Raw genomic sequence first — 17,996 nt, forward strand, 5'->3', positions numbered from 1 at the left:
ATATATCCTCTGTCCCCACACACATGCATGGCCTCCCTCGTTATCAACCTCCCCTACCAGAGTGGTACACTTGTTACAACTGATGAACCTACACTGACGCTCATTATCATACAGAGTCTATAGTTTACATTATGGTTCTCTTGGTCATCCATTCTATGTAGCATCACTTTTTACTCTTAAAAGTTTCCTAGTTTTGCAATGATTTAATATACCCTGTATATAAGGCAAAGATATTGCCCATTAAACTCAAATATCAGCAAGAGAAGACAATTTAGTAGCATTTGAAACCTGTTTCTAATCCCTGGTCTGCTACCCAATAGCCGTATAACTTTGGCCAAGTCACTTAATCTCCCCACTTTCCCTTTCCTCATCCACTTGTGATTGTTTTGAGATTTTAAAAGGTAATGTTGATCTTATCATCTTTGTAGTGACCATGTGTGTGTAAACATTTCGCAAATTCTAAAGTAATATTGTTGCTGAGAGCTCCTTAAGGTCAGGGACATGGCTTAGTCATCTGTGTACATGACATTTGCTAACAGCTCGATATATATTTGTTGACTTAAAATGTGAATGTACATTTACATGAATATTTTTTAATTATTGTTTTTGATAGGCCATTTAACTTAATGATTGTTTTTTTAAGTAAACTTAAATATCTTTTATATGCTATGTGTGTTTGGAATTTAATAATGAATAAGACAAAGTCTTTGCCTTTGGAATTAATAGAGCACTGTTTTTTCACTTCAGTTATATACAGTTTACAGTGTACCTATTGATTTTCTTTTAACTCTTTTAGTATGTACAACAACCCTCTATAAAGTATGGAAATTAACTTTCTAGGTCATTTAATTATTACCAAAGCCTAATGAATAATTATCCTCATCTTTAAGATAAAATAAAACTCACAGAGGTAAATAACTTGCCTAAGATTATAAACTGATAGAACCAAGATCTTTTGACTGCCAATTTAGTGTTCTTTATATTATACAGTAGCTCTTTCTGAGGCTTACTGTTGGAGAGTGGAGCTGTTACCGATATGTTTGTTGCATTTTTAATCTTGTGGCCTTTGGACAGCTACCACTGTTTAAATGTAAGAAACGAAGTTCTATATGTGGAATCTTAAAAAAAAACCCCCCCCACCCCCCAAACTCATAGATACGGAGAACAGATAGGTGTTTGCTAGAGGTGGTGGGTAGGGATGGACAAAATGGGTGTAGGGGATCAAAAGGTACAAACTCACCATAATAAAATACGTAAGTACCAGGGATGTAACTTATAGCACCGTGACTCTAGTTAACAAATGTATACTTGAAAGTTGCAAAGTGAGTACATCTTAAAAGTTCTTTTTTTTAAAAAAAAAATTTATTTATTTATCTTTGGCTGCATTGGGTCTTCGTTACTATGCACGGGCTTTCTCCATTTGCGGCAAGCAGGGGCTACTCTTCGTTGCGGTGGCTTCTCTTGTTGCGGAGCATGGGCTCTAGGCGCACGGGCTTCAGTAGTTGTGGCATGTGGGCTCAGTAGCTGCGGCTCGTGGGCTCTAGAGCACAGGCTCAGTAGTTGCAGCCACAGGCTTAGTTGCTCCGCAGCATGTGGGATCTTCCCGGACCAGGGATCAAATCCGTGTCCCCTGCATTGGCAGGTGGATTCTTAACCAGTGCACCACCAGGGAAGCCCAAAAGTTCTTATCATAAGAGAAAAATATTTGAAGCTATGTGTGGTGATGGTTGTTAACTAGACTTGTTGTGATGATCATTTTGTAGTATGTGCATATATCGCATCATTATGTTATTCACCAGAAACTAATATAATGTTATATATCAATTTTATCTCAATTTTAAAAAAAGAAGTTCTTGTCTTTGAAAAATTAAACCTTTGCAATTCTTACATATTTGGATACTTAATAAGCTAGGTCATCTAATGATAGACATTCTTAACTAAGGAGATGAGAGACAATTTCATGGGAAAAAAAGTTAATGATAAAAATGAAAAGAGTCCACACTTATTTTGTTAACTGTCTTAATATAGACATATCTTTTTGCTTTCTTTCACAAAATTTCTTAAAGACAGAGGTTTCAAAATCAAAGAGGTAAAGAGAGAAAGAAAGGGAACGGAAGGGAGAGAAAGCAGAAGGAATATCCAGACACGTCCTTTATTGTGTGTCAAATTATATTTGTTTCTCAATATTTTAAAATTTCTATTTGAACTCTGAATTTTTACTTTCATTTTTCTTTCCATTTTCCCAGCCAATTTAAAGTCTCATGGTTTTCAAAAAGGAGCATTAGTTTTCTAGTTGAAAGCTTGAAGTCATGACTTGATTCTATTGTTTATATTTCTCCACAATTCTCAATGCCTTCTCCACTTCTGCTGGATTGGTATGAATCAGTTCTATTGCTGCTGCCCCTTAAGGAGCCCGTACCATTCATTTTGCCTTCCATCCTAGAAACCGCTTGGGAGAAAGCCCCTATCTTCCTCCTGTCCTGCCTTCTGTGGACCAAAAGAAATAATTACTTTATGAACCCTTTTTAAAAAAAATTATTTATCTATCTATTTATTTATTTACTTATGGTTGCGCTTGGTCTTCGTTGCTGCGCATGGGCTTTCTCTAGTTGTGGTGAGCAGGGGCTACTCTCTAGTTGCAGCGAGTGGGGGCTACTCTTCGTTGTGGTGCGCGGGCTTCTCATTGGGGGTCTTCTCTTGTTGCAGAGTACGGGCTCTAGGTGCGTGGGCTTCAGTAGTTGTGACTCGCGGGCTCTAGAGCACAGGCTCAGTAGTTGTGGCGCACGGACTTAGTTGCTCCTCGGCATGTGGGATCTTCCCGGACCAGGGCTCGAACCCGTGTCCCCTGCATTGGTAGGCGGATTCTTAACCACTCTGCCACCAGTAAAGCCCCTCAATCCTTCTTAATTTATTTATTAAACAAAAAGTTATTGAGTTCTCAGGATGTGCCAGATACTTTGTCAGTACCTGACATAAAGGGGTGAACAAAATGGACATAATCTCTGTTCTTAAGTAGCTTATGTTCTTGTGGTCATAAGTGCTATGGAGAGAAAGAAAGTAAATTAAGAGGAAAGGAAGTGGTAGAGAGTTGAGGAAGGCCTTTCTGCAGAGGTGATGAATAATTGGCCAGTGAAAAACAATCAGGTAAAAGGAACAACCACCATTGCACACATCCTAAATCAGTAGCATATGTAGTGAAACTACATGCACACACACACACAATAATGGTAGTGTAAACAAGAGTGGGAGGAAATAAGATCATATCATGCATGGTCTTATAAACCATGGTTAGGATTTTGGGAGTCAGTATTAGAAAGTTTGCTTATTTAAAAGCGTGTTCGGTTTTTTAATATTACATTTAGCAAATATATTTCTTCTGCAACTGTTGTGAAAATTTTTAATAAAAAGCATTGTCTGGTTTTTCCACTTGTACTGAGGATAAGGTGGCTGTTTATAAAATTAATAACAGTATGTAGGATTTCTTATATGTTTGCAAATATACATGTATGTGGTCTGACTGAAATAACATTAAAAAAAGGTTTTGAAATTTGTTTGGCAGAGAGAAGCCCATCTGGAAGTGCCTTTGGGAGTCAAGAAAATCTGAGGTGGAGGAAGGATATGACTCACTGGCGTCAAAACACTGAGAAGCTTGACAAGTAATATAACCTTCTGTTTTATCTTACTGATGGGTTTGTTGAGTTTCAAATACAGAGGAAAATGATTACTTTTAGTGTTATTTTTTATATATTAGGCATTCAAATCTTAGAAGACAAAGTAGTTATATTTTATTTTTAAATTTTAGATTAAAAATGATTTGAGGGAAGAAATTTTCATATGCTATGGTAAAACAAAAGGTTACATATTCACATGTTACTCTATTTTCCCCCAACAATCCCCTTTGGAAAATGCATTCGGCAACTATTTTTTAAATATATTTTGGGTGTCACACTGAACTAAATATTTCAAGGATTACAAAAAATTAGAAAACTAATCTTTGCCCTGTTAAAGCTTAAAATATAAAGAAAGGCAAAACACTACAAGTCTTCTGTTTCTAGCATGGAGGCAAACTAGGTACAGTAACTGACCACTCTACCGCCAAAAACAATCCTAAAGGACTGCATCTTCAGCCTAAGGGGAACTGGAAGTAAACCTTTCTCACTGCCCAGGTAACCACAGGTAAAGTTGCTCAGCTTGACACTTGGCATTTCAGGTGTCATGGGGCTAATATTTTTTCCTGATAATTTGTAATTACAAGTTAGCCCTCAAGTAACTTGATTGGCCCCCACAGCTTTGAGCATATGGTGACCAACTCATTTGGGTTTGCCTAGTACTCCTCATTTTAGTAGTGAATGTCCCACATCCCAGGGAACCTTCCAGTCCTGTCCTAAAGTGAACCTGGATGGTTGGCCACCCTATCTGAGAACCATCTTCAGCCCAAGCTTTAGAGGATTCTCACAGTTGAACTTCAAGAAATATTAGTTCTCAGACAGTAAAATCAGGAAGCAAGTCCCTGTGAGAGCCAGCAGAGAGAGAAGCAGCAGGGTCAGTACCATATAGATGAGTTTGGCATTGTCAGAAACTGCCTTAGTCTCTACAGGCTGCTATGACAAAATACCACATGCTGTGTCACTTTTAAACAACAGAAATTTATTCCTCACAGTTCTGGAGGCTGGGAAGTTTGAGATCATGGCGCCAGCAGATTTGGTGTCTGGTGAAGGCCCTCTTCTGGGTTACAGACTTCTTGTTGTGTCCCCTTTTGGTTTAAGGGCAAGCAAACTCCCTGGGGCATTTTTTATAGAAGCACTAATCCCATTCACGAGGGCTCTGCCCTGATTATCCAATCACCTTCCAAAAACTGCACCTCCTAACACCATTACGTTGGGCATTAGGTTTTCAATGTATGAATTTGGCAGGGAATGCAGATACTGAATATAACTGTGTTAAAAATTCTTAAAGTTTGAGTTTCTGCATTTCTGTCCTCTCTGTCCATGTTCGTTTCTTTTATTATTTTTCCACATGTTGTGTTTTTTAGAAATCAAAAATCACCAAGATACTATGCTATTAGTATGTTGCTTTATTTCTGCATTTGTATAATGTGTTCTCTTTGCTTATCTTACTATGTTTTAAGGGAGCCCTTTTTTTTTTGGTGTTTTCGTGATTCTTTTTGTTTAACCATCTTGTTTTGTCATGTTTCTTCACAAAATCTTGCTGGAATTTTAAGTTTGAACATTATATATTTTGTTGTCCAATTTAATTCTAACTGTGTTGTATTTTCTCCTTAAATTTAATTTGTAAATGTAAATTCATGGACTGTTCTCTTTAGTGACAGTAATAAAGATTCAGACTTTAACATCTAAGAACTTGGAAGAGTTAGCATTTAATATATCCTTTTATTTTGCTTTGATTTATGTGTTTTTTGTCTACTTGGATGTAATATATAGTTTCTGTATATGTATTGCAACTAAAACAAATGTCTTTACTCATAAATCATATATAGTTATTAAGTTTTTTATTTTCATTAAATAATACTTTTGTAAATATTAGTATTCAAGTAAACCACTTCATTACATCAAGTTGTTTTATTTCTAATGAGTGCCATCCAGAGTCTCACTTAAGAGTTAAATCATTTTCTGTATTAAAATTTTTGTATCAAAAGTTTGGGGAAATTAGACAAAACTTTATTTTTAAAAAGATCTTTTATCTTAAATAAATATGTTGAAAATCCTTGAAATAGTAGTATGAATACTAAACATTTTGAATGTTGCTTTGCATGAAAGCAGCTCTAAATACAAGCCCACATAGCACCACCTAGTGTCTACGTACCATTCAGAATAAAAGTTTTTTCCTGTGTTTGCTGCATCTCTGAAAACTAAATATTTATGCCTTTAGTGGCACTGTAGCACTGTAATGGGGTGAGAAAGTCTGTATTGGCATGGTTGAAAAAAATGTAGGTTAAAACAAAACATTTTAAAATATGCGAAATACTGTCTTTTTCCTTATTCTCTTGTAATTTTGCAGTCAGGCAAATATTGAAAAATGGTTCCCCTGAAAAAGCAAAAGGGTTCCAAGGTTTTTTATTTCTGTGCATCTTTAAGTCTTTTCTGAATTGCAGATCTATTGGCTTTTCTAAAAGATAAATATAATTTCTTATAATATTTTGTATTAGGTCAAGAGCAGAGATTGAACATGAAGCGCTGATTGATGGAAATCTGGCTACTGAAGCAAATCTAATCATTTTGGATACATTAGAGATTGTTGTCCAGGTAAGGACACAAATTAGAGGATTTTAAAGTAGTATAGATTTGATAAGTTAGGGTTGGGGGGAAAAAGTATTTATGGAACCATATAGTTACATTTAAATATCAGTAGATCCTAGAAGTTATGTCCTTGCTCCTCTTCTTTTCTCATTTAAAACCTATTCATTCTCCTCCACCTCTTTTTTTTAATCCAAATCCATCTCAGCTTCTTTTCCTTGACGTCTTCCTAGATCTTAGATTATCTTTTGCCTATTAAAATTTTTATTTGTTACTTATACATATTCTATCTCTCTAACCAAATTGCAGTTAACATCTCTATTTTATTTATTTTTAAATTGCAGACAGTTTCTGTAACAGAATCCAAAGAGAGCATCCTTGGTGGGGTGCTGAAAGTGCTACTACATAGCATGGCCTGTAATCAAAGTGCAGTTTATCTACAACACTGTTTTGCTACCCAGAGAGCCCTGGTTTCAAAGGTGGGTTATTTTTGTACCTGCTGTCCTGTCAGACTTTGCTTTCTTTATTAACATTGTCTAAGATCATTTGACACATACATTGATCATATTTTAAATATACTTATAGTTAAAATTTTAGTAATAACCTAAGACTCATGATTCTTCTTTGCCTTTTGTCTACTACTTACCTTTTGGAATTTCTAAGAGTAGGTCTGATGTGGAGAAGGGCCTGAAATTACTAGCTTATTTTATTTTATTCTAGTTATTTTTTTAAAATAAATTTATTTATTTATTTTTGGCTGCATTGGGTCTTCGTTGTTGCATGCGGGCTTTCTCTAGTATGGCGAGGGGGGGCTACTCTTCATTGCGGTGCGTGGGCTTCTCATTGCAGTGGCTTCTTTTGTTGCGGAGCACGGGCTCTAGGCACGTGGGCTTCAGTAGTTGTGGCGCACAGCCTCAGTAGTTGTGGTGTGCGGACTCAGTAGTTGTGGCACATGGGCTTAGTTGCTCCGCAGCATGTGGGATCTTCCTGGACCAGGGCTCAAACCCGTATCCCCTGCATTGGCAGGCGGATTCTCAACCACTGCACCACCAGAAAAGCCCAATAGCTTATTTTAAATATGGGGCTTTTTGTGTTTTCTCTTCATCTTATTTTGGCTGTCCCTTATTGACTTGATTTATCAAGAATTCAATGTATAAGTTGTTCAGTCTGTTGAAATTAGCTTATCCTATGGTAAATGGAAAGGAAGGTGCTTCTGCTATTTGTTCAACTACTTCAAATATTTATTTCCTATGTTTGTTTTCCTCTGGAAATGTGTATGTGTATGCTTAATACTTGAAGGTAGCTATTTCATCTTAGTCATCTTATAAGACGGAATGCAGAGCTGTTGATGAAACTTAGCCAGTGAAAATAACTTATATACTATTTTGTGATAATAAAAACATTTCACAGAATTATTATGTTAGTTACTATAGTAGTAAGTGTTTAATGCACATTATCTAATCTAAGGTAGTCATACAGTCCCACATAGATAACATTATTAGGCCCATTTTAAGGATGAGAAAATATGTCCAAGGCCATATTACTAGTGTAATCCATACTCGAACCCAGTCTATCTGGCTCTGTGGGCCATGTTATTAACCATTAGTAAATATTGTCCCTTAACATTCTTTTTTTTTTTTGGCGGTATGTGGGCCTCTCACTGTTGTGGCCTCTCCCGTTGCGGGGCACAGGCTCCAGACGCGCAGGCTCAACGGCCATGGCTCACAGGCCCAGCTGCTCCGTGGCATGTGGGATCTTCCCGTACCGGGGCACAAACCCGTGTCCCCTGTTTCGGCAGGTGGACTCTCAACCACTGCGCCACCAGGGAAGCCCCCTTAACATTCTTTTAATTCCTGGGCTACACCAACAAATCTCCACATCAGGCTATATTGACATATCTCTGGAACTTTTACTGCATAAATTCAGTGTTGGTGTTGTTTCTTTACAGTTCCCTGAACTCCTGTTTGAAGAGGAGACAGAGCAGTGTGCTGATTTATGCCTCCGGCTTCTCCGGCACTGTAGCAGTAGCATCGGTACAATACGGTCACATGCTAGTGCCTCCCTTTACCTACTTATGAGACAGAACTTTGAGATTGGGAATGTAAGTGTTTCATCTCAGGATTGTATCTTTGATTCATTAGGAAATATAACTTCTGTAGATAACTATTAAAAGGGTTCAGGGGGAGCATGGAATTTTTTTGGTATGTTTTGAGTCTAATATTTGTCTTTCTATTTCTCATTCTGTGGACATATTATAAAAGTCCAAATCTTCAGTTTTACTTCCTATACTAAAAATAATGTGTAGTAGTACAGATTTAGAATATAAATGTTGAGCTATTGTAAATTTTAATTATTATCATTAAGTGAAATGAAAGTCATAAGGAAAATTAAAAGTTAAATATCTTGGCTTGATATTTTATGATTATATGCCAGTCTTTGAAGAATTCCATGTTTTCATTTATGTTTTTTTATTTGCTAATAGATTTGTGTTTTATTTTTCCTAACTTTATCAGTCAAATGTTTAGTTCATTTATTCTTACTCATGTAAGTATTTAAGGTCTAGAATATTCCATCGTGCACTGTTTTTGGTGTCTCATTGGTTCTGATATGTAGTATTCTCAGTATTCTTGGTTTGTAGATATTTGTAATTTCAGTTTATATTTTCTTTTTAACCCAAAGTTTTAAAGTTTTGATGATAATTTTTAGTTGTTTCTTTTTTTCTGGCCGTGCTGCAACTTGCAGGATCTTAGTTCCCCAACGAGGGATTGAACCCGGGCCCTCAGCAGTGAAAGTGTGGAGTCCTAACCACTGGACCGCCAGAGAATTCCTAATAATTTTTAGTTTTATTGCAAAGTGGTCATACAATTAATATACTATGTCTCCTTTTTGGTAGTATGGATGTGTGTGTTTGTGTGTCCAATCATATAATGTTTTTATGAATGTTATGCAAGCATTTAAAAAGAAGGGGTACTCTTTATTTTCAGAATATTGAGTTAAACAGATATACCTTTTAATTACATTATTCTGTTTTTCTTTATTTTTGGTCCATTTGGTGGACTGAAGGAGATGATTTAAAGCCTATACACTGTCTCTTTCTCCTTTAGGTCTTTGTTGGTAAATTGATATTCATAACTATTTGGTATATTTATAACTACTATTCATAGCTATTATATCTTACTATGAATTATTCCCTTTAGAGTTGAAAAAGACCCTGAATTGGTTTCATTTAAAATTTTTATATTTTTGGACTGAATTCTGCTTTGTATGGTATTAAAATACCTCTGCTTTCTTTCTAATTTGAACGTGTCTTCGGTTACCTTTGCCTATCCTTTCATTTTCACTTTTTTGAATCACTTTATTTTAAACATGCTTCTCATATACAACATAGAGTTGGGTTTTGCCTTGTAATCCAGTCTCTAAGTTGAATTAAACCTTTTCATACTTGTTATTCTATCAGATACGTCCTAGAGTTGTGTTGTATTATTTTGTTATGCTTCCCCACCTCTCTCCTTAAAAAAATTTGTTGGTTGTTTTCATCTTGCACTTATGGTCTGTTCACCTTATTTTTTTGGTGTAGTCTTTATTATATTTAAGAAAGTTTGTATTGTTCTAATGATTACCTTTATAATTATATAATACCTTCAGCCCTCTATTTCTTTAATCATGCATTCTCAGTGGAGGAAGTATTGCCACCAAGCTAGTGAATATTGGTTCTTGGTGGGGGGTGAAAGAAAATCTTAGCTATCACAGTGGCTTTCCTTGAGTTCTTTTATTTCTGCCATTTTTTTTCCTTTCTAAAGTGAATGGCTTCATAAATTTTTTATAATTTAAGGTAAAATATTTTATCAGAATTTTCATCTGTTTCATGACCATATTTTCCTATTAAGTGTTTCTTACCTGATGTTTCACTGATCTTCTTTACCTTTTTGTTACTCTACATAGAATGAGATAGTTTATATTGGCCCAGGTATTTATAGGACATTCCTTCAGGAATGTGTCTGTCATGGGATTTTGCTGTTGTATACACATCTTACCTAACTTCCTAAAGTTTCTGGTCAATCTATTTCTAACCAGTCCCTCCAGATTTTTAGGTCATTTTGTTTCCAAGACAGATAGTTTTTAATCACTTCAAAGTGAGTTTCTTATTTAAAAGAAGTATTTTTCCGATTATTTCTTAAATCTGCACCCTAGGATTCCTCACTTTTTACTATCCCCTCCTTGCCTTCCATTGAATCTGCTTCCTATTTAGCTTGTCGTGGCAACCCTTATGCATTTTTCTAACTTATGGATTATGTATATCTCCTCATTTTGCTGAAATAGAGTTTATGGATTTTTTTCTGTTCATCTTTTATTTATTTATTTATTTGCGGTACGCGGGCCTCTCACTGTTGCGGCCTCTCCCGTTGCGGAGCACAGGCTCCGGACGCGCAGGCTCAGCGGCCATGGCTCACGGGCCTAGCGGCTCTGCGGCAAGCAGAATCTTCCCGGACGGGGGCACGAACCCGTGTCCCCTGCATCGGCAGGCGGACTCTCAACCACTGCGCCACCAGGGAAGCCCCCCATCTTTTATTTTTATATGAAATCCAGGAGAAGTAGGAACTTGCTGTCTCTCACTATCCTATTTTCACTGGAAGCCAAGTCCTCTTTCCTAATTCAGAACAGAAGAATCTAGTTATTTTATGGATCTTGTTTAGTTTTTGAAATAAAGTCCCTAAATTTGACTACACTTGGAGTTTTCTTGATTCAGTCTTCTGTTATTTTAGAAAAGCTTTATATAATAGGATGAAAATAGGTGATTTATCATCTTAGTGTGAGGTAGTGCCTCTAAAAAGGAATAGGTAGTTTTTTAACTGGCAGTGATTTTATATAGTTTATAGAATCAAGAAATACTAGTAGAACTAAGTATTAAATTGTGTTCTAGGTACTGTGGTAGGCATTAGGCAAACATAGATAAAAGGACAGTCCTTATTTTCAAATAGCTTAACATCTACTAGGGTAGGAGATGAACAGGTAATGCTCAGCTAATAATTGTAATAGTAAGTACTTACTTCACATGGTTTTGTGAGGATTATATAAATTAAGTAAAACACTTATGTCAGTAACTGGCTCTGAGCAAATGCTCAATAAGTGTTTGCTATTAATATAATGAGAGGTAAGCACAGGGGACTGTGTAAGCACAGAGAAAAAGAGCTTATGCTCTCAAAAAAAAAAAGACGTTGGAAAAAAAAAGAAGAGCTTATGCTCTCAAAGATCGGTTTTCAGAAAGAGGAGATGCTTGAACTAAAGATGAAGAATTGCCCAGTCGGATGGGTAAGTAGGTGGGTAGAACTTTGTAGGTAAAGAAAATGGCACATAGATAATTAGAAAGGCATTGAGATGAGAGTAGAAAACAGGCAGACAAGGAAACTTTTTTAGCACTTCTTAATTGTTATGGCTCAAAGGGAGAGTAATAAGAGATAAAATTGTAATTGAAATGTCTGTACTAAGCTGTCATAGGGCAGACACTGTTTCTCACTATACTCTCAGTTACCACCATATAGTTTGACATATTTACTTGGTCAAATATTCGAATTTTATCTTCAAAGGTGTGAACAGCCATTGGAGTATTTTAAGAAGAAGACTGACATGTTCAGATTCACATTTTACAAAAATTTACCTGATGCTACTTACAGCATCAGGGAGAGAGAAAAAGGGGTGAGAAAAAGGCCGAAAGATTGATTAAGAAGTTATTACAGTAATGGTAAGGGCATAAACTAAAGAAATGGCATTGGGAATGGAGAAAGAACAGATTGGAACAGATTAGAGGACAGTGTGGATTGGATTTATGGTATGAATAATGAGAGGGAGAATGACAATGGAATGACTCCTAGATTTTTGGCCTGAGTGACTGATTACAAGAATAGTAGCACCATTTATTTAATCAATAGGAAAAGAAGGTGTTTTTTGTTTCTTTCTTTCTTTGTGCTTTTGGCTGTGTTGGGTCTTCGTTGATGCGCACGGGCTTTCTCTAGTCGCGGTGAACAGGGGCTACTCTTCATTGCAATGCACGGGCTTCTCACTGCAGTGGCTTCTCTTGTTGCGGAGCATGGGCTCTAGGTGCACAGGCTACAGTAGTTGCAGCACGCGGGCTCAGCAGTTGCGGCACGTGGGCTCAGTAGTTGTGGCACACAGGCTTAGTTGCTCCGCGGCATGTGGGATCTTCCCGTATCAGGGATCGAACCCATGTCCCCTGCATTGGCAGGTGGATTCTTAACCACTGCGCCAGCAGGGAAGTACCAAGAAGGTATTTCAGAAGTGTTAAAACTGAGGTACCCATGCGACATTCATAAGGAACCATCTAGTAAAATATAACAGCTTGGAGCTCAAGAGAGAAAAATGAACTGAAGACACAGACATGTATCTGTACTGGTCCAAGGCAGAAAAATGGATGAGGCTGTTTAGAGTATGAGAAGTGAAAAGGTTTCTTGACAGAATCTTTGGGAACACTGATATTTAAGAAGGGCAACTGAGGAATAAAGGAGTCAGAAAAAGAGTGGATAAAGAATAGAAAAATCAGGATAAGGTGGTACCATTGAAGATAAGGCAGGCAATTTTCAAGGCAAAAGTAATCAATACATTTAAATATACAGAGATGTCAAGTAAAATATTGACAAAAAAGTATCTTGGATTTGGCGATTACTAGGTTGTCACTGATAAACTCTTAAGAGTAGTTTCACAGTTGGGAATGGTGCAACAGAAATGAATTTTCGCTAGAAAAGGAAGAGTGTAAGCTCTTATAGGCATCACTCCAAAGATTCTACCTTTAAGTTTCTTTATACAGGATGTGAGTTATTTTTTCATAGCAGTGGACCTAATGAAAGGGACTAGAATGCAAAGACCGCATCTAACACTTAAGAATTTTGTGATGCTCGTCAAGTTCTTTAACCCATCTGTAAAAATGGTATTATTATTAATAATATATACCTCATAGTAGATCAATGTAAAGTCTAGGCACAACTTCTAATTCAAGTCTAACACACAATTTTTATTTTTTACTCTGTTTTGTAGGCTATTATTACAGCAAGATTCTAAGCTTTATGTCCTTTTAAAAATAAGATTTCAGGGCTTCCCTGGTGGCGCAGTGGTTGAGAGTCCACCTGCCAATGCAGGGGACACGGGTTCGTGCCCCTGTCCGGGAAGATCCTGCATGCCACGGAGCAGCTAGGTCCACGAGCCATGGCCGCTGAGCCTGCGCGTCCAGAACCTGTGCTCCTCAACGGGAGAGGCCACAACAGTGAGGGGCCCGTGTACCGCAAAAAAAAAAATAATAATAAGATTTCAATATAAACATTTCATTACTTTTTCAAAAATATTTTGCATAGAATGGTATTTTTTTTACTAACCTTTTCCTTTTAGGAAGTAAAAAAATATATACTTTTTCACTTTAAGCTTTCCTGTATTAAATATTTACCTGGCAATTTCTCTGTTACAGAACTTTGCCAGGGTTAAAATGCAGGTAACCATGTCACTGTCTTCCTTGGTGGGCACATCTCAGAATTTTAATGAAGAATTCTTAAGACGTTCTCTAAAGACTATACTGACATATGCTGAAGAAGACTTGGAATTGAGGGAGACAACATTTCCTGATCAGGTCAGAAATGCTACTTTTTAGAGCATTAACTGAAATAGGAATTGTAAATAGGCATTTTCCAAATTGTTAGATCAAACTTTGGTTTTAACTGGAGGAACCTATATTTTTCTTTCATCCATGTGTGTCATAGATAGGGCTGAATCTCTTTGTTTTAATAAGCCACCCTCCCTTCTCAGAATGGTTAATATCTTTGGTGTTTAATTCTGTGAATTTGTACCAAAATAATATTAGACTTAGGCAGTATGGACAAAAAAAAAGCTTTATGATGAAACTATTCCCACTGATAAATGTAATTTGCCTCAAACACTAAAGTTTCTACAAACTACCTTTTGGGAAAATCTGAAACATAGGAGAAGATTTCCTTTTGTGTTCTTTTCCTGTATTCCCTATATCCCTATATGTATTTTATTTCTACTTACATTTCTACTTGTTTCTGGGTGAGAGAACTGAAATAACAGTCTGCTGAGCAATTTGTATAAAGTTTACCAACCTTCACTCATCTTACCCCAGCATACCCAGACTCTTTAGAACTATATCAAAATCATATTGTTTTGAAATCTTTAGATGCTTATCTGAAATATCTTCCAAATTAATTTAATGATTGTGAATGAATGGATGTTTTTCATACAATTCTCTGCTACAGGTCCAAGATTTGGTTTTCAATCTCCATATGATCCTTTCTGATACTGTTAAAATGAAGGAACACCAGGAGGATCCTGAAATGTTGATTGATCTAATGTACAGGTAACATTTGTTTGATTCACTTATACCTTGTATAATGGGGCTTAAATTAGTACGATACACAAAAAACATGAGATTAAAAAAAATACAAAACTTATTTGTCGTTTTCTAACGGTAATTGAAAAGTCAAAATGTGCTTTATCAGATCCCCTGTGTCACTTCTTCTTTTAAGAACTATGAATAATTGTTCGGTATATTTATTGATTATCAAAAACAAGAGGATTATTTAAAGTAATGACACATTTAACACCTTGGCATCCTGGGCCCTAGATTTCCTAGGAAGGCCCAAGATCCATATTTTAAATGTAAAAGTTCTTTAGGAAGAAAATACAGTGTATTAACGTTTTACTACAATATTAATTTTGCTGATTTTAAATATGGTTTTGCCTATAGGATAATATTTATAGGGTATTTTGAGAATTTTGTAATTCCTGTTGTAACTTAAAAGATGTAAGTAAAACTTGACTTTTTCTTTGCCATATGACCTTCTCTTTTTACAGTTTTGGAGTTCCTTAAAGGCACAAATAAAACAAAAACAAATATGTTCTTTAAAATAAAAATGATACAGTGAAACAATCTTCTATAAATTTTTTTCCTTGAATAGAAAACTTGTTTATATTCCTATAATAAACATGTAAATTCCCACAGTTTTTCCCTTACTGATTGTTTCCTTAGTGTCCAGATTTTCATATAAAATGTCCTTTTTTTAGCCCCCCACTGCAAAAAACTGATATTACTGTTCCATTGGCCCACAGTTGTTTCTCTAAGCATACTCAAAGACATTTTCATACCACCCAAAAACTTGTCTTAATAGGTTGTGTTCAATAACAGAAACCTAAACACTGAAAAAGCAATTTGGACTCCCTTCTAGCTTGGGAAGCAAATGCTAATTGAGAAGAATTTCTGTTCTAATTAGAATTGCCAAGGGGTACCAGACCTCTCCAGACCTGCGGCTGACCTGGTTGCAGAACATGGCTGGCAAACACTCGGAACGCAGCAATCATGCTGAAGCTGCCCAGTGCCTCGTTCACTCAGCAGCACTTGTTGCTGAATATCTGAGCATGCTGGAGGACCGGAAATATCTTCCTGTGGGATGTGTAACATTTCAGGTAGGAATCTGCCAGGTTTACATTAAATCAAGGTATGTCCTTTTTTGGATTTAACTTTTCTCACTGGTGTTTAGATTCATTCAGCTTGTAAGGAAAGCATAAAGACTGAAGGTGATACTTCAGTAGATGAATTAACATTTCACTATTACTTTCATTAATACATTTTTAAAGTGTATTTCTCATTAATTCTCTTCCACATTTTCTTACCTCTGCATTATCAGTGCTGTGTATATTTATTCTCTTTGCCTATACTGCTGTGGACTTTGTAGCATCTATGAAATACATTCAAGATATTGAGAATCAGAATTCAGTGGAAACTCTTAATTGGCTTTTAATTAAAATACCAGGTAAACCAACATTCTCCATTCCCTGTATAAATATGCTAATATATGACTCAGAGATGATAGCTTATGCTCTAGTACGGTTACATCCCCCTTACCCACTAGTTGAATTCTTTGCTTACCAAGAGTTAGTTATGCTTTGCTTTTCTTAAAACCTGTTAAAGCCAGGTTTGGGAAGTTACAAAATTTAATTAAATATTATGTTCTCTGATAAATCTAAATGCAATAAGAAAGTAAGTTATTGTTTCTCTCAAAACCAAGTTGAATGTTTTGCAAAGAGATCAGACAAATAAAGAAAGAATGGGGGAAAAGCTCCGAGAAGTCTAGGATAATTTGATAATCTTTTAAGTTCAAGTTTTTACTCTAAAGAAACCAAAACTGGAAATCTTAAATAAAGGTTGCATTGTGGGTATTTAGTCAAGAGAGATTACATGGAACTCTGATCTCGAGACCCATACACAAAGAAAAGACCTTAGATCTACTTCAGGAAATTGACAAATGAGTGTATAGCTACTGTGAATATTTAGGTTCAAATCAAATATTTAAGGTATGTAGGTATCATTTCTTTTTTAGAAATAATGGCTGATCCCAATCTCATTGGGTAAGAGGGCTTTTAATATACCTGAGTTTTCTCATTAACTTGATGTATGTTAGGCAAGCCAAGGGACCATTTTTGTACCTTATTTTCCCTGAAAGAGAGTTTTAGCAAGATCAATTAAATTAAAAATAAAGATTGTTTAAGTCTCCATAGGTGTTCTGTGTGATATTATGATTTTCCTTAGCCCATGATTTTTCTTAATTTTCTTTCTTGCAACTTTTTATTAATGGAAAAGTTATCTAGCAGTGGTGTTACACTTTATTGTCATCTTCACAGTACAAAAAGTTTTTGGAGATTTGTCTTTTATCTTTGCATTGACTACCCTTTTTTTTTAAACTTAAGCCGGTAGCTATATTTCATCATCAATTACTTCTTCATATACATCTTTCATGTTAAGAAATTAATTCCATTTCACAAGCCTTAAACATTTTTTTCCTCCTAGAATATTTCATCTAATGTTTTAGAAGAATCTGCAGTCTCAGATGATGTGGTATCTCCAGATGAAGAAGGTATCTGCTCTGGAAAGTACTTTACTGAGTCAGGACTTGTGGGATTACTGGAACAAGCAGCTGCTTCTTTCTCTATGGTAGATGACTCTTATTCATTTCTTCCCACAATTACATACTTTTTAATTATTAGTGACATGTATATTTATGCTTTCTGCCTACAACTCTGCTTTTCCTTTATGGTAGTTTTCTCTAAATACCTTAAGAACCATCTAGTAACGTATTTTCTTTCTAGATTCATCATTGCTTATTCCTTTTTATTTTAATAGTGTGTCACTTCCTCCAGTGTTTTTCATCTGCTTGTTTGTGAACCAACACTTAGTCTGTAAGAGATTTTTTTTTCTTGCTTTACAAAACTTTACCACCAAACATTTTCTAAAACTTTAAAATTTAAAAAAAACCCAGCAAAACAGAAAGCCTGTGGTACTCAGGAAAATTATGGCCACTCATCCCATTGGTTGCATAGTGAGTTCTATTAGGTAGATATTGAAGTGGTATCAGGAGCTTTATGAACTACATCCTAGATCCCTTGTCTGATCTACCCTACCATGCTATAACTCTAATCCTTGTCCCTCCCCATCTGTATGTGAAGAATTAAAGCAGTCATGTGGATCTGAGATGGGATGTTTGTTGGAGAAGGAAAAAACAGCCAGCCAAATCCTGCTTACTTTCTTGAACCATGGTGATTACGGTCACCTGCTTTCTGTGAGTTTTCTGCTGAGTGTTTAGTATCCCAGCACCAAGGTTTGGGAGACAGTGAGGTTCATGTTAAGGTAAAAGGGAAGCTTGAGGTAATATACAGTGTTTCCCACCTTCC

The 17,996-nt window shown here is 36.0% G+C and overlaps 1 protein-coding gene across 2 annotated transcripts in view; it reads left to right on the forward strand.

Moving 5' to 3' along the window:
• DOCK7 (dedicator of cytokinesis 7) overlaps window positions 1–17,996 on the forward strand; it is a 216,368-nt gene that overhangs the window by 166,007 nt on the left and 32,365 nt on the right. For both annotated transcript variants that reach the window (XM_060139873.1, XM_060139874.1), the window contains 8 exons: window positions 3,560–3,656; window positions 6,167–6,263; window positions 6,599–6,733; window positions 8,203–8,355; window positions 13,726–13,884; window positions 14,528–14,628; window positions 15,542–15,734; window positions 17,116–17,259. In XM_060139873.1, the coding sequence (XP_059995856.1) occupies window positions 3,560–3,656; window positions 6,167–6,263; window positions 6,599–6,733; window positions 8,203–8,355; window positions 13,726–13,884; window positions 14,528–14,628; window positions 15,542–15,734; window positions 17,116–17,259 (1,079 nt within the window). The remainder of the gene's footprint in view (window positions 1–3,559; window positions 3,657–6,166; window positions 6,264–6,598; window positions 6,734–8,202; window positions 8,356–13,725; window positions 13,885–14,527; window positions 14,629–15,541; window positions 15,735–17,115; window positions 17,260–17,996) is intronic.

Source organism: Lagenorhynchus albirostris, chromosome 2, assembly GCF_949774975.1.
Source record: "Lagenorhynchus albirostris chromosome 2, mLagAlb1.1, whole genome shotgun sequence".
NCBI lineage: Eukaryota > Metazoa > Chordata > Mammalia > Artiodactyla > Delphinidae > Lagenorhynchus > Lagenorhynchus albirostris.